Source organism: Mesoplodon mirus, assembly GCF_964341445.2.
Source record: "Mesoplodon mirus genome assembly, chromosome: 5".
NCBI lineage: Eukaryota > Metazoa > Chordata > Mammalia > Artiodactyla > Ziphiidae > Mesoplodon > Mesoplodon mirus.
In genome coordinates this window covers 34,093,751-34,121,260 of record NC_138980.1, presented here as the reverse complement: position 1 = coordinate 34,121,260, position 27,510 = coordinate 34,093,751, and the positions used below count along the sequence as shown (strand labels likewise).

The 27,510-nt window shown below is 59.3% G+C and overlaps 2 protein-coding genes across 2 annotated transcripts; both read left to right on the top strand.

Moving 5' to 3' along the window:
• The first annotated feature begins 665 nt into the window (after positions 1-665).
• SCAMP4 (secretory carrier membrane protein 4) lies at positions 666-19,375 on the top strand. Its single transcript, XM_082623565.1, has 7 exons — positions 666-727; positions 7,287-7,335; positions 8,475-8,603; positions 8,893-9,049; positions 10,776-10,877; positions 15,890-16,007; positions 17,696-19,375. The coding sequence occupies exons 2-7, from the start codon at positions 7,329-7,331 to the stop codon at positions 17,873-17,875; spliced, it is 693 nt and encodes a 230-aa protein (XP_082479691.1). The 5' UTR covers positions 666-727; positions 7,287-7,328; the 3' UTR covers positions 17,876-19,375.
• On the top strand, positions 2,374-5,823 carry ADAT3 (adenosine deaminase tRNA specific 3). The gene has a single exon (XM_082621714.1). The coding sequence runs from the start codon at positions 4,505-4,507 to the stop codon at positions 5,555-5,557; it is 1,053 nt and encodes a 350-aa protein (XP_082477840.1). The 5' UTR covers positions 2,374-4,504; the 3' UTR covers positions 5,558-5,823.
• Positions 19,376-27,510: the final 8,135 nt, after the last annotated feature.

Here is a 27,510-nt window from a genome sequence, read left to right as displayed (position 1 = left end):
CCTACGCATTGTGGGGTGTTTGGCAGCATCCCAGGTTTTGATGCCAGGAGGAACCCCAGGTGTAACAACCACAAATGTCCCCAGACATCGCCCAGTGTCCCCTGGGAGTGGGGGGACAAATTGCCCCTGGTTGAGACCCTCTGGGTTTAACCTCTTTAACCAGAATGAATAACCGGATTTGCTCATTAGCATGTTTTAAAAATTAGCATGTTTTGCCTGGGAGAGTCAAGAGGTCCCTTTCGCCTACTGTAGAGATGGGAAAGTGAGGCCGGAGTCGGCTGGGGCCCCAGAGCAGTACTGGAACCAGACTGCATCCTGGTCTCCGGGAACAAGCTCTCCGGTGCCACGGGGCAGCAGCAAACTGGACTCGGGGAGTGACTGCAGCGGGTGGCGTGTGCCCCTCCACCTCAGTCTCTTCACTCTGCTGATTTCCCAAAGGGCCCCCAGAGTCGGACTTTTCCCGCCGCCCGGATGGGTCTCGAACCCTCAACTCAGAGCTCGCTCCTCTCTCCTGCAAGTCACAGGAGCAGCGTTCAAGAAAGGGGCCGCGCGCGCGCGCGAGCCCTTGTGGGGATTGTAGTCCCGGCTCCGCCTCCGCCTCGCGCTGACTCCGCCCCTGGAACTACGCTCCCATCGTGCCCCGCGGCGCCAGGCGGTGGCGGAGGCGGGGCAGGCGGGCTGGTTGCTAAGACTTGGTGAGGTGCGGCGCTTCCGCCCGTCTCGTCAGGTAAGCGCACGGCCCCGGGGTCTCGGGCTCTTGCGTCCCAGGCTCCCGCGGAGGGCGAGCGGGAGCTGGGGCGGGGGTCGCGGCTGCGGTGGACGCCGGCCGCGCGGGGAGCTAGTAACCGAACTGGGCCGGGCTCGTGCGCGCCTCGCGCGGGCGCGGGGAGCGGCGCGTGTGCGTGTGCGTGTGCGCGTGCGCGCGGGGCTGCCGGGCCGCGGGACCCCGGCCTCCGCGCCATCAACCTTCTGCGCGTGCGCGCGCCCCTGCCGTCCGTGGTGGAGACCCCGTGCCCCAGCTGTTTCCGGCGTGCTTTGCCCAGGGGTCATCTCGGCCAGCTCTCTACCGCCGGGATGTCCACTGGACTGTCCACTTACCAGCTTCCCGCCCGCTTTGGGGGAAAGGCCCCAATCTTTCTGTACGTCCTAAACATTGATAATCCTTCCTGATACTTAAGGAAAGTGAGTTTTCAAGACCTTTTAAAATTGTGACCTCTGGTCTCTCCCACACCCCACATGCGCGAGGTTCTCAAATTTTCATGCACGAAGGCCCACTTATAGGGTGGCCAGGTTCTGCAAATAAACATGCAGGTTGCCCCCTTAAATTGGAATTTAGTGTAAAAACACACACACATATATTTTAAAATACGTATATCCCAGTGATTGCATGGGACAACAATTATACTAAAAATTTATCTGCTCATCTGGAATTCGAACTTAGCGAGACGTCCTGCATGTTATCTGCAGACCCCACTCTGTTGGGGAGCTTGTCAGAAATGCAGATTTTGGGGCCCTCCCCCTCCTATGGGGCCGAGTCCTGGAAACAGTATTTCAAACCAGCGCACACCCAGACAGTGTGAGTCAGGAGACTCCAGCCCTGGCTGTTCTTCTGTTCAGGGCTCCCCACCCTCCCTCCAGGCCCAGCTCTGGGTCACCGCCTCCGAGGAGCCCTCCTGGAGTCTGCCCGTCGCAGGGCACTGGGCCCCTGAGCCTCCTGTGGATTTTCTCACTTTCTGCCCCAGGCAGCCGTGCATGGCAGTGGCAGTGGATCCCATTTCACAGTGGGGGAAGCTGGGGGTGGGGTTAGGACAGGTAACACCAGGTCTCAGCCAGGAAACTGTGGGCTGGGTGAGGGCTTCGGGCAGGGCCTAGACACACCCAGGGGTGAGATAAGGCCCCTTCCTCTAGTTGGGTGTCACCTTCAGAGCCTGACTCAGCTTGCTGAATAAGCCCCGTTGCCTCCTCGGACCCCAGACCCACAGCCCAGGAGTTCCAGGGCACCCAGTGAGGGGACTGGCTGTTAGGTGTCCTGACTCCCTGGTTCCGCAGACCCTCCAGGGCCTGCCCCACGCAGTTGAGCCCTCCCTGAGCCTGGCAGCTGGTGCCCGCCACAGAGGCTACAACCATAAGTGTAAACAGTTGTGAAAGGGGCTGCCCCCCCCCCCATTGTAGCACAGGCACCTTTAGGAGGTGCCCTCGCTGTAGGCAGAAGGAAGTGGATGCACCAAGGGAAGGGCCTGAGCTTGGCGGGAGCAGCAAAGAGCACAGCGGGGGGGGGGCGCAGTGGGGTGCCCAGAGCTGGGGGGTGGATGTGGGGCTTCAAGGACGAAAAGAGGACCAGGTCAGCCTCTGAGTGCGTGCGCTTAGGTCCCCGGGGATGATGAAGCAAGTCGCTGGGCGGGTCACCCTCTGCAGACCCTGTTTCTCATCTGTAGAAGGGGCTCAGGACCCCCATTGTCCGGGGCTCAGAAGGCAGATTTGGGGAGCTGCTGGCCACCTGGCCTTAGCGTCAGGTCCTGCTCTGTCCTCCCAGCCACGTGGCCCCAGGCAAGTTCCTTGGCCTCTAGAAAGGGAACAGCCCCACAGTCTCTGTCCTGGGTCATGGGAAGGAGTCGGGGACCTGTTCACGGCAGTGTGAGGACGTGCGGTGGTTCCAGCACCAGCAGCGGTCACGAGGTGCTGGGCCTCGTTTGGGGCCGGCTGCCCTGGCGACCACCAGATGTCCTCCACCACCCCCAAGAAGCAGCAGCTTTACTGAGATATGATTCACACACTGTGTGGTTCACCCACTTAAAGTGTATGTTTGAGTGTTTTTTAGTGTATTTACTATGTTGTGTGATCATCACGTCTAATTCCAGAACATTCCATCCCCCCAACAGGAAATCTGTCCCCACCAGCAGTCATTCCCCATCCCCTCCACCAGCCCCTGACAGCCACGAACCCACTCTCTGTGTCTGTGGATTTGCCTGTTCTGGACGTTTCCCATCAATGGAAGCACACACTGTGTGTCCTTCTGTGTCTGGCTTCTCTCACTGAGCATCGTGTTCTCAGGGTCCATCCACGCTGTAGCGAGTGTTAGGACTTCACCACTTTTCATGGCTGAGTGATGCTCCCGTGTGTGGAGGGACCACGTTGTGTTTATCTGTCCATCTTTCTGTGGACATTTGGGTTGTGTCCACCTTTTGCTGCTATGAATCCTGCTGCTGCAAACATGCGTGTGCAGGTGCCTGTGTGGATGTGTGTCTCAGTTCTGGACACACACCTAGGAGCGGATGGTGGCCTGCTGTGGTTTTTAGGCATCCTCCCTGGGAGCCGGCAGCCCGGCCAGCAGTGTCCCAATGGCAGCCCCCTGTATTTGTCACTTGTTTTATTTTGATCAGACAGAGCTTGCATTCTTGGAGACACAAACGGGACTGTGTCTGTCTTGCCTGGGAGACAATTCTCTCTTGCCTGGGAGACAATGGGACCTTTTGTGGCCTGGGGCAGGCTGTGCAGGCCCTGGCATCCTGGGCACAGTGTGTGCCGGGAGCAGATTCAGAGCCAGTGCCCCGGACCCTCCTGAGGGCCCCGCCTGGCACGGGCGTCATGGGCGCCCGAGGGGCCCATCCACGCTGGCCGCTTCTCAGAGCTGCCATCTGCACCCCTGGTCCTGTGCGTTTGCCGAGCTTGTATCGTGAGCTTCAGACAGGCGGTGGTGGGCGAGGACCTACCGTGTCCTCTGGGGGGCCTGTGAGTTGGGGCACATCACAGGAGCAAAAGCCTCGTCCCAGGGGAGAGGCGGAAGGGGCTGGCCCACTCCAAGACGCCGCCAGGGTGCAGGGCGCTGCGGGCATGGCACCAAGATCCTCTGGGGTTCTGCGAAGGTCATCTGTAGTGCATCTCTAATGTCATCCAAGGCAGCCCTGACCAGTAGGAATATAATGCGGGGCATTTATGTGAGATGAAGCCTTTAGAAGCCATGTTTTTGAAAAGTACGAAGAAACAGGTGACCTTAACGTTAGTAATACGTTTCTTTAACCTGAGACAGGCAGAGTGTTCCCACTTCAGCACGTAGTCAACACAGTCGTTCCCCAGTATCCATGGGGAACTGGTTCCAGGACTCCCAAGAATAACAAAATCCGAGGATGCTCAGAGCCCTTATATAAAACGGTGTAGTGCAGACGGTCCTCGGTATCCGTGGAATACAGAAAAAACTGAGACAGTTCACGTTCATTCTTTTGTATTAAGTCTCTGAGGTCCGGTGTGCATTCTCCCAACATGAGACATCTCAGAGCAAAAGGGGGAAAAAAGACACCGTAACGAGGGCGGTTTAAACTCTGTGCAAAGCAAGTATTAGTAGGCGATGAGTGAGAGCACGACCGCTGATGCGTCTCGCTCGGTTGGACGAGCCTCCAGATTCGGCACGCTCCTGGGACCGACCCCTCGTCCGGCCCAGCAGGCTTCCCGCAGCTGAGGATGATGCCCTGCTCCGGTGTCTGTCCCCGCAGTCGGAGCCCTGCAGAGGATGGACCCCACCCCGGGCGACGTGGAGCCACACAGAGACGCGAAGGCCGGGAGCTCCGAGCGAGAGCCGGCGTGGCAGGCCCTCCCCATCCTGTCTGAGCAGCAGTCGGGTGCTGTGGAGCTGGTGCTGGCCTACGCCGCGCCGGTCCTGGATAAGCGCCAGACCTCACGCCTCCTCAAGGAGGTGTCAGCCGTCCACCCGCTGCCCGCACAGCCTCACCTCAAGAGGGTGCGACCCAGCCCCCGCCCCGGCTGCCCACACGCGCTGGAGATCCTGTTGTGCCTGGCGGGGCCGGCCGCGGGCATGAGATCGCTGGCCGAGCTCCTCCCACCGCCGGCCGTGGACCCCCGTGGCCTGGGGCAGCCCTTCTTGGTGCCCGTGCCCGCGCGGCCGCCCCTGACCAGGGGCCAGTTCGAGGAGGCGCGCGCCCACTGGCCCACCACCTTCCACGAGGACCGGCAGGTGACCCGAGCCCTGGCCGGGCAGCTCTTCTCGGCGCAGGAGCGGGTGGCGATGCAGGGCCACATGGAGCGGGCCGTGTGGGCCGCGCAGCAGGCAGCCTCGCGGGGCCTGCGGGCCGTGGGGGCAGTGGTGGTGGAGCCGGCCTCGGGCCGCGTGCTGGCCACGGGCCACGACTGCAGCAGCGCGGCCGGACCCCTGCTGCACGCCACCATGGTGTGCATCGACCTGGTGGCCCGGGGCCAGGGCCGCGGCGCTTATGACCTCGCACCCCACCCCGCCTGCTCCTTCGCCCCAGCCGCCGTCCCCCCAGGCGTCCGCGCGGGCTCCGTGCGCAAGCTGGACGAGGACGCCGATGGCCTGCCCTACGTGTGCACCGGCTACGACCTGTACGTCACCCGTGAGCCCTGCGCCATGTGCGCCATGGCCCTGGTCCACTCCCGCGTGCGGCGCGTCTTCTACGGGGCGCCCTCGCCCGATGGCGCGCTGGGCACCCGCTTCCGCCTCCACACCCAGCCGGACCTCAACCACCGCTTCCAGGCCTTCTGTGGTGTGCTGGAGGCCCAGTGCCGCCGGCTGGACCCCGACGCATAGGCCCTGCCCGGACCTTCCTCAGCCTCCCTCATGTTGCCAGGGGCTGTCGACGCATCTCGGCTTGGGGACACTTGTGCTGTTGCTGCCGGCGCGTGGGGTGCACGCCTGTCTGGGTGAGCTCTTCCCCGGGCTTGGGCGTAACGGAGCTCCAGCCAGGCTGAGTAGCCGGGCAGCTTCAGACCTGGGCCTCTGGGGCCACCGGGATTGTGTCTCCTTTTCTCAGGTGTCAGGAAACAGCTCTGACGTGTGAAAATAAACAACTGAAAACTAGGTCGGTGTCTGGGACTTCCCTGGCGGTCCAGTAGTTAGGGCTCTGTGCTTCCAGTGCAGGGGGCGCGGGTTCGATAAGATCCCACGTATCACGCGGTGCGGCCAAGAGGAAAAAAGAAACCAGGTCGTTGTCTGTTGACAGAGGAGCGAGGGTCCCTGGGTTGGGGTGGCTGCTCCTGCCGACACCTGGGCTTGTACTGGGGGGGGGGGGGTGGGCCACGCATGGGCAGGGCGGGGCCCCCGGAGTCTGGAAGGCTGTGGCTGGACTCTGGGGAGAAGCCCGGCCAGCCTGGACTCAGCTGACCACATCAATTTCCCGTCCTTTGCAGGTGCCCACGGGGTCCCCAGAGGGGCTCTTGGGCTCTTCCAAGGCGGGTTAGCACTAGGACCCGTGTGCGTGGGGCTCGGAGCAGCCTGTTTGTCCATCCAGCAGACACACTTTGACTGACCACACGGTGCCACAGGGCCCTGAGACATCCCTGCTCTGAGCCCCCACTCCAGCCCCCAACCCGGGGATGCTCCCAGCCCGTGGGGACAGGGCAGGGGGGCTCAGCCAGAGCCGGAGCAGTGGGCAGACACTGGGGCCTGCAGGCAGGAGGGCAGGGCCAGGCTGGGCTGAGGGTCCCGGTGGGGCCCTCACTGAGCAGGGGGCTGGGGGTGCACCCAGAGAAGTCTCTGTCACTGGATCCTTCCCACCTGGACCACCTCCAGGCAGGGCTCCCCCACCCACTCTGGTGCCAGGCACAGGGGGCAGTGCAGGGCCAGCTGTACCGTGAGGGCCTAGTGGGTGCTAGGCATGGCCACATTGCCTGGCCCGTTTCCTGAAGATGGCACCATCTGCCCGCAGGGCCCTCGTGGAACAGGTGAATTCAGCTCAGTTACACGCCTTGGTGGTGTCTCCTGTGAGGGGCTGCTCTGTGACACGGGCTCCTGGGTTCCTTCTGGGCAGGGCCGCTGGGTGCCGGGCCTGTCCCCTGGCGTTTTACCTGGATTGCAGTGGGGTCCTTGGCCTTGCAAGGCTCACAAGGGCAAAAACCGCAGACCAGAGAGGTTGTGTGGTTTGCCTGAGGTCACACAGCAATGAGCATGGACCTATTTATCAGTGATTCAGAGATTCTTTGTGGCCATAGGAGGTGCTCAGAGCCATCCGTGGATAAAGGGGAAGTTTGGGGGGGTGGGGGAGATGAGGCAGGAGGGCAGTGGGGGTGGGTTGCCGGGATCCTCTGGCCTGATGCCTCCCCTCGCAACATGCCAGGCTGCCCGGGGGGGATCTGAGGTGAGGTGGTGACTGGGATCGCACGTTCAGGGCTGGGCCAGCCTTTGGGCCAAGAGCCCAGATACCCCTGTGGACGGTTTGGTGGTTAGGACGGTGCCCGCGGTGGCCCTCTGGGTCTGCAGCTGGCGTTGGGGTCGCCCAGCAGCCATGGGGACCCCCTGACTGTGACTGTCTCCCCTCCAGGTGGCTTCAGGCTTCCGCCCCTGCCCTGTCTTCACAGCGGAAATGTCAGGTGAGTCCTGGCCGCATCGCGCAGCGAGGGTTCCGGCTTCTCCACCCCTCTGGGAAGCGCTCAGGCGCTGGACACTGTGCTGCGGGCAGGATCATGTCCCCCTTGAGGCCCGTGCAGTGCCTGCCATGGCAGCGCGTGCGCTAAAATGGAGCCACACAGAGATGAGCACAGCCCCTGGGCCGGGGGACACGCGAAACCGGAGAAGTTTCGTGTTGAAAACCATGCAGTCTGGACCCCAGGACCCTGGAACAGGACCCTACTGCAGATGTAACTTAATTTGAGGTCCCAATGGAATAGGGTGGCCCTGATGTCTCATGGCAGACGTCTAAGAAGGAGGAAACGTGGGCATAGACACACACAAGCCAGGGAAGATGGGGGCGGACACTGGAGGGAGGGGTCCACAAGCCCAGGACGCCTGGAGCCCCCAGAAGCTGGATAGGGCAGGAAGGACCCTCCCTTGGAGTGTGGCCCTGTCACACCTGGATCTCAGTCATCTGGTGTCCAGAATGGAGATGGATAAACTTCTGTTGTGTTAAGCCCCCCAGTCTGTGGTCGTTTGTTACAGCCGCCCTGGGAAGTTCATATGTCCCGAGTGCCAGAACCTTCCCTGGAGTCAAAGGTGTGAATGGCACGTGGGCCCCACCATCGAGTCTGTGTGTGTTCCTGTGACTTCTGAGAAATCACCACCAACTCAGTGATTTAAATAAAATTTGTTCTCTGACAGTCCTGAGGTCAGGAGTCCGACTGGGGTCTCACGGGGCTAAATCCAGGTGTGGGCAGGGCTGGTCCTTCCGGAAGCTCCAGGGCAGCATCGGTTCCCGCCTTTTCCAGCTTCTAGAGGTGCAGCATCCCTGGCTCGTGGCCCCTCCTGCATCCTCACAGCCAGCAGTGCAGCATTTCCCGTCTCTCTCTGCGTCTGATCCTCCCGCCTCCCTCTTCTAAGGACCCTGGGATGATGCTGGGCCTCTCGGGGAATCCAGAGTCCTCCCCATCCCAGGGGCCTTAGTCCCACCTGCAAAGTGCCCTCTGCCCTGTGGGGTGACATGTCCACAGGTCCTGGGACCAGATGGGGCACATCTTTGGGGCCGCTACAAGCTGATTGCAGTGTGGGTTTTGTTCTGGCCCCTCTGTCCCTGCAGGAAAGGAGAACAACTTCCCCCCGCTGCCCAAGTTCATCCCCCTGAAGCCCTGCTTCTACCAGAACTTCTCTGACGAGATCCCTATTGAGCACCAGGTCCTGGTGAAGAGGATCTACCGCCTGTGGCTTTGTGAGTGGACAGGGCAGGAATGGGGGGCCACCTGCACCACCCAGAGACCCAAGACTGGGACAGGGGCAGGCTAGGAGGCCGCCCTGCACCCGGGCGGTGAGAGCCTGAGGGTTTGGTAATAAAGCTCTTTTCTGATGAGCTTCTGTCCGGTGTGGATGGAGCAGGTGGGGGGACTGGGCCCTCTGGACCCTTCTCTGGCGTGGGGTCCCTGCACTCATGGGAGCCGCCGTCCAGGGGTGGGGGGTGTCCCGGCTCAGCCCCTTTCTCCCCCCTCGCCCCCTCCCCACAGTCTACTGCGCCACCCTGGGCGTCAACCTCGTCGCCTGCCTGGCCTGGTGGATCGCTGGCGGCTCAGGAGCCAACTTCGGTCTGGCCCTGCTCTGGCTGCTGCTCTTCTCCCCCTGCGGCTACGTGTGCTGGTTCCGGCCCGCATACAAGGCCTTTCGGTGAGTGGGGCGGGCGGCCCGCACCCTCCAGGGCCCTCGGGGAGTGTCTGGTGCCGACAGCCCCAAACTGAGGGGAACAGGGTACCTCACCGCGTGTGCTCCCCTCCGTGCCCAGCCCCGCATGGGCTGCATCCTGGTCTGCGTCTGCCGCCGGGCCCAGGTGTGAGCTCCACCCCTTCCTCTTGTCCAGTTTGGATGGCACTTTATATCGGGTCTGCAGACAACGGCCCACGGGCCAAAACCAGCTGCTGCCTGTTTTGTTCACTTTTAATAACTTTATTGAGATAATATTTTACATATTCTGCAGCTCACCTGCTTAACCATTCAGTGTTTCTAGTATCTTCACAAGGTTGGACAACCATCACCACTGTCTAATTCCAGAACATTCCATCACCCCAAAGAGAAACCTCGTGCCTATTAGCATCCCCCCATCCCCCTCCCCAGCCCCTGACAACCATGAACCTGCTCTCTGTGTCTGTGGATCTGCCTGTTCTGGACGTTTCCTGTCAGTGGAATCACAGCCTATTTGTCCTGTGTCTGGCTTCTCTCACTGAGCATAGTGTTCTCAGGGTCCATCCACGTTGTAGCGAGTGTCAGGGCTTCACTCCTTTTCATGGCCGAGTGATGCGCCCGTGTGTGGAGGGACAGCAGGTTGTTTTGTTTTTTTTTTTTAAATAGTACTGTGGGGTTTTTTTTTGGCTGTGTTGGGTCTTCGTTGCTGTGTGCAGGCTTTCCTTAGTTGCAGAGAGCAGGGACTACTCTTTGTTCCAGTGCGCAGGCTTCTCATTGCGCTGGCTTCTCTTGTCGCCGAGCACGGGCTCTAGGCGCACGGGCTTCAGTAGTTGCCGCACGAGGGCTCAGTAGTTGTGGCTCACAGGCTCTAGAGCGCAGGCTCAGTAGTTGTGGCGCGTGGGCTTAGTTGCTCTGCGGCATGTGGGATCTTCCTGGACCAGGGCTCAAACCCGCGTCCCCTGCATTGGCAGGCGGATTCTTAACCACTGCGCCACCAGGGAAGTCCCCCCACAGTTGTTTATCCATCATCCATTGATGGGCGTTTGAGTTGTTGCCACCTTTTGGGTGCTGTGAATCTTGCTCTGTGAATGTTCACCCCCAGCCAGCCCCCTGCTACTCAGGTGTGTGCCATGTTTGCCCCTGGAAGGTCCCTGAATCCAAGACTCAGTGGGAGTCAAACAGGGCCCCTGGTGCCCTCTTGGAGGCAAGAACCAGAAACCCACTCTCATGTGCTGAAGCAAAAGGGGCCTGTTGCTTGAGGCCCCAGGCTGGCTGGTGCGACTATGTGCAGGAACGGGGACCCCCAAGGGCTTCAGGGACTGCCTGGGAGCAGCCCTGAGCTACGCGAGCATCCCTGCCTCCCCCACCCTTCCTCTGCTGTGGGTCCCCCAGCGCCTGCCCTCCTTTCATGAGCCGGAAGTGGCCTGGGTGAGCCCCGTGCAGCCTCCCTTGTCCGGGGCAGCAGGCATGGGTCCAGCATGCAGAGCACCTGAAATCCACGATGAGCCTCCCTCGGGCCACGCGGGTACGGGCATGTGCTTAGGACGCAGGAGGCTCTTAACCTCCCCAGGAGGAGTGTGTCTGGGTGACATCCTCTGGGAAGGGCAGCCCTGGGCCCCTCCTGATGGGAACTGCACGGGAGGGGCCGTCCTACTCCCGCAGCCTCTGCCTCTTCCTCCTCGGCCTCAGTAATGGCTCTTTTCCTTTCCTCCAGATCTGACAGCTCCTTCAATTTCATGGCGTTTTTCTTCATCTTCGGAGCCCAGTTCGTCCTGACCATCATCCAGGCTGTCGGCCTCTCGGGATGGGGCGCGTGGTAAGCAAGGCCCCCGAGAGCCCGCAACGAGCGGGGTCAGCTCTGGGGCCACGAGTCACTTGCTCATACTGTTCGTGCAGGCTGAGCTCTGTGACGAGGACCCCAAAACTCTGACAGCTGGGAGAGGGCTGACGTTTGTTCCTTGCTCTTGTCTACCCTCCAGGGAGGTGCCGGCCCAGGGGGCCGGGTGCGGCGGATCCGCCCGCCTTCTGCCGCCTCGTGCGTGGTCACCCGGCCCCAGGAGGACCTGGGAAGCGTGGTCCATGATGTGTCTGGGGGGTGGGAGAGCAGCTCGAGGGCCTGCCCTGAGCAGCCACCTGTGCCTAGGCCTACCTAGGGGGTGAGCCGTTTTCCATTTGTTTGCTTTTGGGGTATCATATGAGGTTTCTGTGGCTACTGTAACAAATTACTCCAGATTTAGTGACTTGAAATGAAAGAAACTTATGTCACGTTCTGGAGATCAGAATTCACTTAACCTGTGAGTGGGCAGGGCCGGTCCTTCCGGAGGCTCCAGGGGAGCATCGGTTCCCGCCTTTTCCGGCTTCTAGAGGCGCCGCATCCCTGGCTTGTGGCCCCTCCTGCATCCTCACAGCCGGCAGCGCAGCATCTCCCGTCTCTCTCTGCCTCTGACCCTCCCGCTTCCCTCTTATAGGGACCCTGGGATAACGCTAGGCCCCCTGGGGTATCCAGGGTCCTCCCTGTCTTAGGGGCTTTAACTTAAGCCCACCTGGAAAGTCCCTTTTGCCACCTAAGGTGCCACATCCGCGGGGCCCTGGAGCAGGACGTGGCAGTGTTGGGGCAGCGGGTCCGCCTGCGGCAGGCAGTGCCCAGAGGTGGCGCTGGGCGGTTGCTCTTCCTGCCTTGTGTGCCACCAGGCGTGTCCCCACGTCTCTTGGTAGAATTTCTCGGCATGTCAGGACCTTGGCCGTGTGAGCGGCGGGGAGTCTTCTGGGTCACGCCCTGTGGTGCATCTTCTGGCTCCTAGGTGGGGGGCGCCTGTTGCCATTGCCTTCAAGGTGTCTGTCCCCGTCACTGCCATGTCCGTGGGGACGGCTGCCACATGCCCTTGGCAGTGGTGAGCTGTGCGCGCTCCTTTTGTTCTTGAGGCCCCGCTGAGGTTGCACGGCCTCTCGGTGTCCGTTTGCTGCCGGGCCTTCACCCCTCCCCAGGATCGTCACCCAGGGTCACCCAGGGTCATCTCCAGGGTGCGTCTCTCTGGGTTCCTGACATCACTCCCTCCCTGCATGGTGAGCAGACCCTGAATGCTGGGCCTCCTCTTGGCCGATGCCTTCCCAGATGCGGGTCTGGGATCCCCAGGACCACCCCAGGTGCAGGGATTCACTGGGCGACCCCCAGGCACGGCCGAGACCCCAGATCCAGCGGGAGAGTGGGTGCCCGGGTGGACTCCACGTTTGCATAGATGGTGTTGGGACGGGGAGCCCCCGAGGTCTGGTTCCAGACGCAGCCTCACGCCGGCACCCAGCCTCACGCCGGCACCCAGCTGCCTTCTGCTTGGCCCCCCATTGCCGTGGTTTCTGCACGGACGGGCAGGGTGCACACACCTTCCTTGGGGCCCAGCCTGCAGAAAGGGAACATCGGAGCCGACCTTCCCACCTCCCGTGGGGGCCTCCCCAGCTGGTGACCTCACCTCGCGCAGGGGCTGCCCCGAGATGTTCCCCTTGTCTGGGAAGTCGTGGGGAGGGGGAGGGGGATAGTAATAACAACGGTGACAGTGATGGTGACAGTGCTCCTGGGTGTGCAGGGGGGCTTGGGCACCTCCCGAGGGCTGGCTCATTTGCTCCCCTTGAAGGGGTCTCCTGACTTCCTAGTCTGCAGACAGGGGGATGGGCGTGGATGGGGGCAGGGGTTAGGGTGAGGGTTAGGCTCCGTACCTGGTACCCAAGGCCCTCCCCTTCCTGCCAGTGTGGGCAGCTGTCCTGGCTCTGGTCCCGTACGGGGACCCCCAGGCTCCACAGACGTGGGGGAGTAGATGGTGCCTGGCCCGGGGGCCGCCTTGGGGCTCAGTGCTGGGGCTGGGGCTGAGGAGCTGCAGCTCTGCCCGTCTGCGTTCACCCTGACGGGCCAGCCTGGGCTTCCCCCGCCTGGGGTCTGCCCCGCTGCTGAGCCTCCCCTCCCGGGGTCTGCTCACTCCGGGGGTCTCCTCCTGGCTGGCTGGGGTCTCCCTGTTCCCAGGGTCTCACCCTCCTGCCCAGGTGGCCGCAGTCCTGCAGGTCACCTCCAGGGAGCGAGTGGACCACCCTGGGGTCAGCGTGTGGAGCCTCGGGGATACCTTCCGGGGGCACCGGCTCCCAGCCAGTCCCGGGCCCGCAGGTCTGTCCCTCCCCGCTCACCCCAGACGCTTCCCTGTGAGTCCATGCAGGAGGTGGACTTTTAAAACCTCTGACACGTCTTATACGTAAAAGGCCGCGATGCTGCTTTGCACCAGGAAGCCAACAGTGACCCCAGCACCTCAGATGCTCACATGTGTCCTTCCCGCCCTCTCGTGACCTTCTCACGTGGGGCCCCTTAGAGGTTCACGGACCCGGGGCAGAGCCCGCTGCTCACCACTCAGCCAACTCCCCCGCCCACGTCCTCGCCTCGACCACACATGGTGGGTGCAGTGCTCTTACCCACCTGCAGGTGTCTTGGGTTTCCACAGTGTTTCCATGACAAGTCTTTCCCCTCGGGGATCCCTGTGGGTTGTTAACGTCTGGTCTTCGTGGTTGGTTCACATCAGACTCCAGGTGAGGTGTGCACGCCTCTCTGATCCGGGAGCTCGACCGTCTGTAGTCTCCATGGTAGGGGCTTTATCTAGGTGTCTTCACAGCCAGGAAGGCAGCCTCTTAAGCGCACGATTCAGTGGTTTTCAGTGTATTTACAAGGATAGAGGTTCATCACCTCTATCCAATTCCAGAACATTCCGTCACCCCAAAAAGAAGCCCGTCCACATCATCAGTCACCCCCACCCCCTCCCCAGCCCCTGACAACCACGCATCCCCTCTCTGTGTCTGTGGACTTGCTTGTTCTGGACGTTTCCCATCAATGGAATCACACACTGTGTGTCCTTCTGTGTCTGGCTTCTCTCACTGAGCGTCGTGTTCTCAGGGTCCATCCACGTGGTAGCGAGTGTCGGGGTTTCTCTCCTTTTCATGGCTGAGTGATGTTCCCGTGTGTGGAGGGACACGGTATGTGTATCCATTTACAGACACATGGGTGGACGCTTGGGTTGTGTGTGCCTGTCTGTTATTGCGAGTCGTTCTGTTGTGCAGTTTCTACAGGTATCCGTGTGAACGTGTGTTCTCGTTTCTCTTCCACCTGGTTGTGGAATTGCTGGGCGACACAGTAACTATTTAGCCGTCTGAGGAGCTGCCATGCCCTCCCATAGCTTTTGCAGGCTGCACCCCTGTGCTGTCCTTTTGCACCTTCTGTCCCCATATCCCTGGCTCTGTCCCCTCAAGCTCCTGGCCGAGTGGCCTTGGGGGAGCACCTGGCACCCTCGTGTCCCTGCCGCTTTGTCTCCAGGCCTGTCATCCTCCCTGCCCTCCCCCCACTGCCACTTGCCTTGGCTGACCCGCCTGGTGGGTGCAGCAGGCTCTGCACGTCTGTCCGTAGCTGGTCAAGGCCGGTTTATCACCCACTGTCCTGAGTGGGTCACCCTGGGCTGTTGGTGAGATCGTTCTCTGGAAGCTCCGGCTGCTGGTCCCTCTGGGAGGCTGGGCAGTGGAGCAGGTCCCCATCCTACAGCCCCACCCTCCCCAGTGGCCAGGATCCATGGCCCCAGATCCGATGCGAGATCATTGGTCCCCAGAGTGGCCCCTCCCCCAGCAGAGCCAGTCCCTCTTCCCCTCCCAGTAGCCCACAGGACAGCATCCAGCCCCCCACTGGCCCAGCCCCAGCTGCCTGTCTACCCACCTGAGCCCCCCAGCCGCCCAGCTGTGCTCATACCCCTCAAAGTGTAAAGCAGTGTGTTCTGTTGTCCTTGTTTGTACACAAGGACGTCTCTCCTGGTTTCACAGAGGGGCGAGGCCTGTTCGTGTGTGCCTGCAGCAGGTTGCATACATCTTATAAACTCTCTCAGGAAGGATACATAGTAGATGAGCTACACCAGTTCCCTCTGGGCTGGGGAGGGGGTCGGCAGGAGAGAGACTGTCTATTGTGTATTTTTTTTTAATTTCCTGAATCTTGAACCGTGCGGTGTCATTACTTGCTAAGAAGAAACATTCTCAAAAACACCCTATTTCCTGCCTCTCCCTCCCAGAGACCAGATGGGTGTTCTTCCGCATGTGGACTAGGGACGCACCCAGTGACCACCAGCTTTCTCTTGTTTTGCTGTCTCCTTAATAAACTGATGTTCCAGTCATTCCCAGCCAGTGGGCATTTACAGGTTACCCTCAGCTTTTCCTTCTTACAGCAATGGCCGTGGCGTAAATTTTTACAAGTGAAATAGTTGGGGGAAAAGGAATGAGCACTGGGGCTTCCCTGGTGGCGCAGTGGTTGAGAGTCCGCCTGCCAATGCAGGGGACACGGGTTCGTGCCCTGGTCTGGGAAGATCCCACATGCTGCGGAGTGGCTGGGCCCGTGACCCATGGCCACTGAGCCTGCGTGTCTAGAGCCTGTGCTCCGCAACAGGAGAGGCCACAACAGTGAGAGGCCCGTGTACCACAAAAAAAAAAAAAAAATGGAATGAGCGCTTAAGTCTTGTTCTGGGTCACACCCCATTGCCCTCCAGGAAGGGTGCACCCCACACTGACAATGTAGTGTTTGTTTCTCCATTCCCTCACTATGTTTGCCGGGACGATGGTGTCAGAACGAGACTTTTTCTAACTTGCACATCTTTGTTGGTGGGTTCGAGCATCACTTCCAAAGTTCGTTGCTCCTTGTGAATTGCCCATTTTCTCTGCCGGTCATTTACCTTTTTCTTGTTGATTTATTGGAGCTCTTTACACATGAGGGATGGTGGGCCCTTGTCTGGTGGTCATGCTGGCTCCCACACACTCTCTCGTCCCTTGCAGTGGTTGGCTGGCTGCGATTGGGTTCTTCCAGACCAGTGTCGGGGCCGCCGTGGTCATGCTGCTTCCGGCCATCATGTTCTCCATGTCGGCCGCCATGATGGCCATCACGATCATGAAGGTAACTCCTCTAGGTCCCGAGACATCCCGCTTCCTCTCTCGCATCCTGTGTCCTGACCTCGCAGCCCCGGGGGCTCGTCTTACCCTGTTTCGGTAGCAGGAGACCGAGCATCAGGAAGTGAAGTGAGCGCTGTCAGCAGGGCACACCCTCCGTGGTCCAGACCCTCGACCTCTCAGGCCAGGGCACTGCTTTCCCGCCCACATGGCCTTCCAAGGAGGAGGGACTCAGGGAGACAGCGCCCTGTGGCTGATGGTGACCACTGCCTGCCAGAGCCCCTAGCACGCGTATCCCAGACGGTGGTCCACACTGCCAATTCAGCCACCACCGGCCACTAATCACTGTTTACAGTTAAATCCAAATTGAGTAAAGTTAACTAAAACTAAAAATTCCTTGTGTCCATCGCACCCACCTCCTCCCGAGCGCTCAGGCCGTGAGGGGCTGGCGTCGACCAGCTCCACCGTCACGGGCTCTCCCTGGACAGCCCCACTCCAGGCGTTTGGAGGCTTCCAGCTGGAACATGAGCCCTATAGTCTGGGGGCATCGGCTGCATGAGGGTTGTCCTGGGGCCACGTGGAAACCGACGGGTGACGAGGCTGACGGTGCGTCCACCTGGCCTTCCCGGAGGTGACCCTCTCGGCCGTGCCCCTCCTGTGTGCCCAGTACCGCTGCTCAGGGAAGCCAGCCCTTCCCACGACTTTTTTTTTTTTTCCCCCATGCTGTGGGGCTTGTGGGATCTTAGCTCCCTGACCAGGGATCGAACCGGCACCCTTGGCAGTGAAAATGCAGAGTCCTGAGCACTGGACTGCTGGGGAAGTCCCTGAAAGCTGGGTTTTGAGTCCCTTCCAGCCTCCGTGCCGTGGGATCTCAGCTGTTTTGTCAGGTTTTGAGGCCTGCACTGTTCCATCGGAGCCCTGGGTCATCTGGAAGGACAGAGGGGTGCCTGCTCCTCTGTGTTTGCCCCTGAAGTCCCCTGGCTCTATGGATGACCCGAAAGGGGCAGGAGGAACCAGCAGAAAGCAGACCCCGGGAGGCTTGGGGAGATGCTGGGACGAAGGCCACACAGGGACAGCTGTGGTTCCACCAGGAACATCTCAGCAGCAGACGGGAGGGGTTCCGAGCTGAGCGAGTCCTCCAGAGCAGAGCTGCCCCATCGGGGTCCCCAGCACCGCCCTGGTTTGGGGGTTCGCCGGGAGGCCATTGCACAGGAGAAAGATAAAGGACAAAAGTGTCAGCTTCACTGCTCAAGAGCCTCAAGTTAAAACAAATGCCATCTTTTCAGTTAGTGGATTTGCTGGGATTTCCAGAAATAGCCCAGCCCCGTGTCTGAGGGGCCCAGCCTTCCTGGACGGTGGGGAGGAGGCAGTGGTCCGTCCCCAGAGGTCTCTGCTGAGGAAGTCATTGCAGAGATGCCCTCGGCAACACGGGGGCCTGGGGCCTGATGTGCCCCGGGGGGTGAGTCACCGGGTGGTCGCCAGGCAGCAGACCTGTCCTGGACGAGCCCCTTTCTGCTGGGGCGGTGGAGACCCTCGGACGGGCAGGCAGTGGTCACAGCGCAGGCGTGGCCTTCAGAGCCCCCGTCTCAGCTTCTGCACTTTTTCTAAAGTTCCTGCAGTTTGTCATCCATTTAAGAAAAGCCCCGCCTCGAACCCAAGTGGGTCTCTGCACTGTCCTTTTTTCCACCCCCGCAGGTGCACAGCATCTACCGCGGGGCTGGCGGGAGCTTCCAGAAGGCGCAGACGGAGTGGAGCACAGGCGCCTGGCGGAATCCGCCGTCCCGGGAGGCCCAGTACAACAACTTCTCAGGGAACAGCCTGCCAGAGTACCCCACCGTGCCCAGCTACCCGGCCAGCGGCAGCCAGTGGCCTTAGCAGGAGCCCGGCGGCCCCACTGCCTGTCCTCCACCGGCCCACCTGCCCCTCACCATCCACTCCCGCCGCCCTGGGTTTGATGAGGCCCCTCCGCCAGCCGGGACGGCAGACCCGGGGGCTCTTGGGGACCCGCCCCTGCATTCACCTCACTCCCGAGAGCAGGGCTCCCTGCAAGCTCTGCCCAGAAGCTGTCCGGCCGCCGCTGTCCAGCAGAAGGACACCCCCTGTGGTCCTGAATGTGTTTAGTCACCGTGACGTCCACTGTGCTGCAGCCACACCCTCTCCCCTCGGGGTCTCGGGGGGCTAACCCGGGCCTTGCAGGTCAGAGGTGGACCGACTGCCCCCTTTCCAGAGCTGCTGACGCAGAGAAGGGCCCCGGCCCCGCGTCCACCCTTCCCGGCCTTGCGTGCACCCTTCCCGGCTTCCATCTGGGTGGTTGCCCTCGGCCCAGCTTCCAGTAAGAGGGAAAGAGGGAGGCCTTCCCAGCACCAGGTTCTGGTCCCTGGTGGGAGACGGAGGGGCTTGACGGTAGCTGGATCTTCCATGTGTTTGCCCTCTTGTGGACTTGCCGCCTCACTGCCACGATCTGAGCTTCACCCCGTCTGGCTGGCTGGCTGGCAGTCCATCTGTCCATTGGCAGCTTGCCTCCAGTCCCCCTGCCTGTGGCCATGCTCATTCCGAGATGCTCTCATCCCCCCCGGAGGGGTCTTAGAGCTGGGACCGTCAGGTAGGACCTCGTCAGATCCGAAACCTGGGACCAACTCGCTCTGCGGGGAAGGGGAGCCGGCGGTCTGTCCCAGATGGAAGCAGACGGGAAACCAGACGCATCTCCGCAGAGCGCGCGCCCCAGGCCGAGCGCTGGGCCCGAGGCTCGTGGGCTGCCATCCACTCAACCCTCCTGGGGCCGCGGGACCAGGAGTTGGAGTCTCTGAGGGGACAGAGGAGAGTGACAAGTCTGTGCCTTATTAGGAATCTGAACCTGCCCCTTCGCTCTGCCCTCCGGTCCTTCCAGCTCCTTCCCAGACAAGCAGCGTGCACCTGTGTGAGTGGATGGGCCCCCGTCCAGGCTCCCGGGCGCCCCAGACGCTGCCCCTCGGCTCCTAGTCACCCAGCCCTCGGGGCAGGACGCCCTTCCTGTCGCACCAGCTGGGCCGCCCCCCACGCCCCCGCCTGCTTGCTTGGCTACTCGTGCTGACCACCCCGCGGTGCCCGAAGGCGGCCGCGAGAAAGCACCTGGGTCTGGGACCCTAATGGGCCCCTGAGATGGGAAACCCGGGTCCCGTCGCGTCCCCAAGGCCACCTCCCGTGACGGAGGCGTGCGCCACGCTCCCCGTGGGGCCGAGTCGTGCGTGAGCGGGGTGCCACCAGTGACGGGCGATGAGCAGGCATCAGCCAGCCCGGGATCGCCCACGGAACCCACCCCCACCCCACTCCTCGCTGTGCATTGTGGTTTTTGTTACGTGAGAATATCCAAGAAATAAAGACATCCTTTCTGCATCAGAGGAGCCTCCGCGGGGGCTGTTTTTGGCGCCACATGGTATCACCTCCGGGGCCTTCATCCCCTGGATCCCAGCGTCCACGGCCTCCGGCAGGATAAACCAGGACCAGGCTGTGCGCTGGGCCAAGTCCCGTCCACGCTGCCGGCCGCCCCTGCCAGGGACCCTGCCCCACCCACCGCGGAGCCTCGCCCGCAAGCCATGTCCCTTCGTGTTCTTGCTTTCAGTCACATTTTCTTCATGCTCAACAGCTTTCAACCGAAAAAGAAAATTTGCAGGAAGCGAGACACCAGCTCCCCTTGCCGTGAAGGCGACACGGGGGCTGAAGTGGCTGGGATAGGAGCAGTGTGGGTCTGCAGAGGCCCCAGGCCGGCTGCCGGGGGGCCCTGGTGGTGGAGTGGACACCCCGCGTGGACACGGGAGAGCGGCGGCGGGTCTGTTACCCCACAGACACCAGGGGAAGGAAACGAAGTCCGCAGAGAGGAGGCAGACAGAACCCAGAGCAAGTGGCGTGGGTTTCCTCGCGTCCACCCAAGTTCACTTGAAGTCCTGACCCAGCACCTCAGAGTGGGGCCTGTGTGGGAACGGGGTCTTTGCGGGAGTAGTTAGTTAAGGGGAGGTCACACAGAAGCAGGTGGTCCTAACGCAGCAGGACTGGTGTCCTTAAGAGGGGGCCATTTGGACACACACGGGGAGGGGCCGTGTGAAGGCAGAGGCAGAGACGGGGTGAGGCCGCTCCGAGCCCAGGGTTGTGGGGACCCCCGGAAGCCAAGGGAGAGTGGGGGCGGAGGGTGGCAGGTGGTCCCTGGGCAGGAGCCAGCCTGGGACCCCGGATCTTGGGCTCTGCCCTGCCGAGCTGAGGGGATACACGTGTGTGAGCTGCGCAGTCTGCGGTGCTGGGTCGCGGGCGGTGTAGGGCTCGCCTGTCGGTGTGGGGGACACGGGTCTGGGGAAGGGCATCTGCGTCCTCGGCTCAGAGGTGATGTGGGCGACCCAGGACAGGTCGAGAAGGGGACCGTCTGCTGGGGCGGCTGTGACGGGACCACTGACCTGGGACCTAAACGAAGGATTTATCCCTCCCGGTTCTGGATCCAGGTGTGGCTGGACAGCACTCCCTCCAGACTCCAAGGGAGGGTCCTTCCTGCCTCTCCCACCCTCAGGGCGCTCCAGGCTCTGCCTCTGTCCTCACAGCCTTCTCTTCTGTCTCTTACGAGGAAACCATCCTTGGATTTGGGGCCCACCCCACATCCGGCATGATCTCAGCTGGATACTTACCTTTAATACATCTGAAAAGACCCTGTTTCCAAGTAAGGTCACGGGTTCCGGGCCACCGCTCAGCCCGTCCAGGGAAAGAGAACCGAGGCTGCACCGAGGGGCTTGGCTGTGGGGATGGGTCCCTGGGATGGACGAGAGCATCTTTCACGGGGGAAGGGGCGCAGGTGAGGGTGAGGGCAGGGCACCTGCAGACGCCTGTGGGAGCCTTCCTGCAGGGGAGGCTGGGCTCAGAGCATCCTCAGTGGGATCCGAGGGGAGGGGCTGACCTTGGTCAGAAGCAGGGACAGGTCATCTCTGGTGATGGGAGGCCGGAGGCCGGCGGACCAGGCAGGTCCTGCAAATTGTGAGTAGTTGATAGCTGACAGCTTCTCACCAGCTGTCCTCCAGCTCGGGGTCCCCTGGGCACTGTGAGCACTGGGGTTGGAGCATCTTCTGAGGACCGTCCGGGGTGCTGCGGGGTGTGGAGCAGCCTTGCTGGCCCCACCCCCTTGATGCCAGTAGTCCCCCAGTCGTGATGACCACAGACGTCCCCAGACATGGCCCCATGGCCCCTGGGGCAGGACCACCCGGGTGAGATCCCTGCTTTAGCTGCAAGATCTGACCTGGCAAATCTGTTCTCAGTGGAGGTCAAGAGCAGCAACTGAACAAGAAAACTTGATGAAGTTTTTTTTTTTTTAATCTGATTGAGGGATCAAGTACCCTCAGTTTCATCACAAAGCATCGATGATGATGGAAGTCACTTCCAGGAGTAAGAACATGAAACAAAAAAAACGAGAAAGTTTTTAAAAGGGGACTTGCCTGGGCGTCCAGTGGTTGAGACGCCGCACTCCCAATGCGGGGGGCCCAGGTTTGATCCCTGGTCAGGGAACTAGATCCCACATGCTGCATGGCATGGCCAAAAAAAAAAAACAAAAAAACGGTAACTGGAAGCGATTTAACTTTGCTATGGAGAAAATGAATGATTGATCAGGATTACATTTGATTCGTAGAGTTTACTCTGAACCTCCTCTCAGAGAAAGCTCATCAGTTTGGGGGCGGGGAATCTGGGCTTAGATGCTGTGCCTTCATCAACAAAGACCCCGGGGCCAGGGGGCAGGTGGAAAGGTCCATATAACAGACGACCACAGACTGGGTGGCTTAACACGGCAGGAATTGACGCCCACGTTCTGGAGGCCTGAGCGCAAGGCTGAGGTGTCACAGGGCCCTGCTCCCTCTGAGACCTTTGGGGGGGCCCTTCCTGCCTCTCCCAGCTCGGTACTGTTATTTACTATATTAGGATTGAAGACAGAAAATTTTGAAACATTTTTAATGTCATTTAAAAAATAAACTCGTTACATTTGAACTTTTTTTTTGAAGTAGAGTTGATTTACAATGTTATGTTAGTTTCAGGTGTACAGCAAAGTGATTCAGGTATACATACATATATATATGTTCTTTTTCAGATTCTTTTCCATTATAGATTTTTTTAACATCTTTATTGGAGTATAATTGCTTTACAGTGGTGTGTTCCATTATAAGTTATTAAAAGGTATTGAATATAGTTTCCTGTGCTATACAGTAAGTCCTTGTTTATTTTATATACTGTAGTGTGTATATGTTAATCCCAAATTCCTAATTTAAGCCCCCTTCCCCCTTTGGTAACCATAAGTTTGTTTTCTATGCCTGCATTTTAACGTTTTTAAAAACCACATTTTCCAAAAATAAAAATAAAAATAAAAGGATGAGTGACATTGCTTTCATTTTTCAAATCTCTGACTTGTGGCTTCAGAGAGGAGGAGCTGGATTCTCCCGTGGGCTCCTTTGCAGCAGGATGTTTTGGACCCAAGACACAGATTGAGGGTGAAAGGTTTACCCGGGAGGCGGAAGGCATAAATGAGCAGGTCACATCTGTGGGCAGTCAGGAGGGCTCAGTCCCTCGAGGACCCTGCCTCAGGTTGTCTGCCCATGGGGGTGGGGTGCTGGGGGCATTCATCCTCCACCTCACACACCTGGGCTGGGGACCGGGGGGACTTGACTCTGCCCTTAGGTGGAGAGTGCTGGTCTGTGTGCCTGCGTCTGTGTGTGTGCACGTGCGTGTGTGTTTGTGGGGAATGTGTTTGTGTCTTGTTATGAGTTGAATTGTTTCTCTCCGTCACCCCCCCCCCAAATTTGTATGTTTAAGTCCTAAACCCTAGGACCTCACTGGGAGCATATTTGGAAATAGGGTCATTGCATGTGGGATTAGTTAAAATGAGACTATAGTGGAATGGGGTGGTCCCAACGCAGCATGGCTGGTGTCCTTATCCAAGGGGGAGTTTGGACACAGACAAGACACGCAGGCAGAGAGAACACCGGGGGTGGTTGAAGTGACGCTGTCACAGCCAAGGAACCACCAGAAGCTCAGAGAAGGGCCTCCCCTCTCCCCTTCGGAGGGACACCTCAACCTTGGACTTACAGTCTCCAGAACCAGGAGAAAATAAATCTCTGTTGTTGAAGCCGCCCAGTCTGGGTGCTTTGTTACAGCCATCCCCAGACACACACACAGATGGGTTGTCCTGTCGCCTGGCCAGTCTTCATCTCTGCTCCTGTGACCCCAGCTGTCACCAACCAGGTCCTTCACCCACAACCCAGAATGTCTCCCCACTGCCTCGTGGCTTCTGTTCACCCATCGGGTAAGCCGGGCATCTCGCCTCAAGCATCAGAAACCAACTCCGGCTGTCTCGAGACGGCCCAGGAATTCACTGGAATTGATTTTTCAGAATAAATTGATTTATAGGAACTTAGCAGATGCCCACGGAATTGTTGGGTGGCTGGGGACCCTGAATCAGACCCCGGACCAGGAGCGAAGGTGGCTGTGAGGACCAAGAGATGCTAATAGAACATCATCTTTTAAAGCATCCTGCGTGGTGAGAGGATAGGACCACGGCCTTGCCCCTGGAGTGAGCTGGTGGGAGCTGGCTCCAGGCTCCAAATCCCGAACAGGACTGTTCAGTGGCTGTTTTAGTCTCCTGGGGCTGCTGTAACAAATTAACACAAACACCGTGGTTTAAAAGAGCAGATCTGGACTTCCCTGGTGGCACAGTGGATAAAGAATCTGCCTGACAATGCAGGGGACATGGGTTTGATCCCTGGTCCGCGAAGATCCCATGTGCCATGTAGCAACTGAGCCCGTGTGCTGCAACTAAGGAGCCCATGTGCTGCAACTAAGGAGCCTGCCTGCCACAGCTAAGACCCAGTGCAACCACATAAATAAACTTTTTTTTTTAAAAGAGCAGAAATTTGGGAATTCCCTGGCAGTCCAGTGGTTAGGACTCTGTTCTTCCACTGCTGGGGGCCTGGGTTTGATCCCTGGTTGGGGAACTAAGATCCTGCAAGTCATGTGGTGCGGCCTAAAAAAAAAAAAAGAAAAAAGAAAAGAGCAGAAATATATTCCCTCCTGTTTCTAGAGGCTGGAAGTCTGAAATCAGGGTGTCAGCTGGGCTGGTTTCTTCTGAAGCCACCAGGGAAAATCTTTTCCATGTCTTTCTCGGCTTCTAGTGGCTCCAGAAATCCTTGTCATTCCTTGGCTTGTAGACACATCACTCCAATCTTTGCCTCTGTGGTTATGTGGCCTCTCCCTGTGTGTCTGTGTCCAAATGTCCCTCTTCTTACAAGGACACCAGCCATTGCATCAAGGCCGCCCTAATCCAGTGTGATCTCATCTTAACTTGATCACGACTGCAAAGACCCAATTTCCAAATAAGATTGCATCCCAGGTCCCAGGGCTCAGGACTTCAACATACCTTTTGGGGACCACAATTCATAACAGTGGCTAAATCTGGGTGCACATCTGTATGCGTTTCCTGGGGTGGCCGTAACAAAGTACCACAAACTGGGTGGCTCAAATCAGCTATTTATCCTCTGAGGGTCCTTCCTGCCTCTTCCAGCTTCTGGGGGCTCCAGGTATCCTTGGTTTGTGGACATATCCCTCCAGTCTCTGCCTCCATTTTCATGTGGCTGTTTTCTCTATGTGTCCCTCTTCTTATAAGGACGCAAGGCATTGGATTTAGGGCCACCCTAATTTAGCACTACCTCATCTTAACTAATTACATCAGCAAACACCCTATTTCCAAGAAGGGTCACATTCTGAGGTTCCAGGTGGATGTGAATTTGGGCGGATGCTATCCAACCCTCTACCTTGCCCAGGCCTTGGCCCCCAGGAGTGGGGTGAAGGAGCTCCTCGTGGAGGCTCCTTGGGGACAGGTAGGACATTATATGCCCCATGCTCGGGTGACTAAGCCTTCCTGGTTTGGTGGGATTTTCGGGATTTTAGCAATGAAAGGTCCGGGTCCCAGGAGACCTGGGTATATTGTGGTGCTTGGTCACCCTACACTGTGTCTCAACAATGGGGGGTGGTGGATGCTAGAGAAACCACACAATGGCAGGCCACCATCTGGGTCACATCTCACACAAGTCATGTACCTTGTCCTCCATCCGCTGAGCAGTCCTAGAGGAGGATCTGATTGGCTCATGCTGGGCCAATCAGAGATGGCTGGGAAATCACATGGTACAGACCTGGTTGCTGGGGGCTGTTCTCAGAGGATGGGGAGGCCCCTGGGGTGAACAGTTTGCCCTGGGGAGCTTCTGCATCCTCAAGGCCTTGGTTTCTTCATGGCCGCCCCTCACTGCCCTGTATGTGTCTTCTGGCCTGTTTTCCCTCCATAGCTCACAATGACCAAAGAGAAATTTGACTTGTCCCGATCACTGGTGAGCTCATGGTGCCAGGCCTCGCCTGCAGCCACTGGGATTGAGGCGGGGTGTGTGTGTGTGCTGGGCCCACCTTCTACCCACTGGTGGAAGGCAGCAGCGTTGGAGGTTTGAAGCTGGTAGACACTGGGCATGTCACTTGGCCTCTGTAATCCTCAGTTTCCACAGCTCGAAAATGGAGATGTAGGTGTCCAAGTTCCTGCCCCACTGGGGCAGAGGCCTGGCTGCACGGAGGGCTAATTCCGTTCAATTCAACAAAAGCTAACTGGGGCACCCGCTTGTGTCTGTGGGCTGGTGCTGGACACCAGGACGCAGCCCTGATTCTGTCCTGGGGTCTCTCCATGCACCTGCCTCTTACAAGGGTAAAGGAACAGAAGGGGGTGCTTCCTGCTTGTCTCTTCCCTGAAATCTACAGCTGTTTGGGATTTATTGGGAGGCTGGGATGTTGTTTGACTTTCCCTGGTGGATGGGTAGGGGTGGGGGGAGGGGGCAATGTGGAGACTAGCTCATCCTCTTTGCAATGTTCTTATTATTTTATCGAGCCCCAAATGGGCTGTTTCCTAACCCAGCTTCCCCAAATGGTGTCCCCATGATCAAAGCCAAAAGGAAGCAGGAACATGTGGAGCACCTTTGAAGTGGGTTAAAAAAGAGGGAGCATGAAAGGCTGTTTGCTTTTTCAAAGATCCCAAGTGATTAGAGAGGAATATGTCCATTTGAGGCAGAAGGTCCTATGCTGGCAGTTCTTTATTCACTAATTCATGGATTCTCATGATGTACCCGAGGGGGCTATCGTTAGTTACAACTTACAAACGAAGATGCAGAGGACCCGAGGGGGTTAGTGACCTACTCATAGTCACAGAGCCTTTGGCCGGCAAGCCCCAGTCCCGTGGCCTTTCTGCATTCTTTCCTTTGCACAAGCCCCCCTGCCTTTTACAGGGACAAGGCTGGAGCTCGGGTTTAAGGCTCAAATACATCTGGAGGAGAGGCCACCATGCCTCCTGCTCCCCTGGGAGCAGATTGTTTTTGAACGTCAAGAGTAAGTGCCTACTGAATACAGGCACAGCATTGAGCAAAACAGATTCAGTCCCTGTTCTTGTACGGCTGGTGGAAGCCTTTGATTTGAAACAAAGTTAAGGCTTAGGTCGGAGAGTGAGGATGCAGTGAGAAAGGACAACAGGGGAACGTGTCTTGGGCTTCCCGGAGGCGGTGACACTGCAAGTGGGGCTGAAGGAGGAGGACTGGGGCAGGACAAACCCTAAACCGTTGTCATTCCGCCGCCCCCCTCCAGTTTAATTCTCTCCCCCGTTTTTGGCTGCCGAGACCATGGAAATCTTCTTCCCGTCTGCTACATCTAGCTCTTAGCCTTTAGGGCCTGGCCCTTGGTCACTCTGCCCCGAGTCACCTTGTAACACCAACTGAAACCGTCGTGTCCATTTATTCACCGTCCTGTCCATCCCCCGGCTCAGGACTTAGAACTCGCTGGGAATCCATGCCAAGAGCCTAGCTCACCATTCTATTTTCAGAGCCGCTGGCAGGCACTTAATAAAGACGAGAATGAGTGAGTCTCCTCCAACGGTAAAAATGCCCCGCCGGAGGAGGCCCTGTCCCGGGGGGAGCAGAGCCTCACTGCAGGGCCCTTGCCAGTCGCCCCCTCCCCAAGCTTCCTCTCGGTCCGGGGTGGACTGACAGTGCGTGAGCCAGCACTCTGCAGACGACACTTGTTGAGCGCCAGCTGCGTGCCAGGGCCCGTACTCGGCCGGGAGGCCCAGCTGGACCACTGCCTTGGGTGACCCCCTCCTTGGCTCCTCGCTTACGTCACTGTTTCTTAAGACGCGGAGAAGTGCCGCCAAGCCGCTTGCCCGTCGACCTAAAGGCCTCGCCCCTCCCGGCCCCACCTAGCCGACTCCCGCCGCCCGCTCCGGAAGTCGGCCTGCCCCGCGGTGACCACGCCCCGCGGCAGCGCCCCGCCGTGACGCCAAGTGGCGAGACGTTGACGTCACAGAAGCGCGGTTGGGCGGTGTCCGGGCGACCGGCCACGCGTCGCCATGGCAACGGCAGGGCGGGCCAGGGCCGGCGGCGGGAGCCCCACCTCCCGGGAGGGTGGGTGGGGCCCGGTTCCTTCCCCCCGCCCGTGCGCGC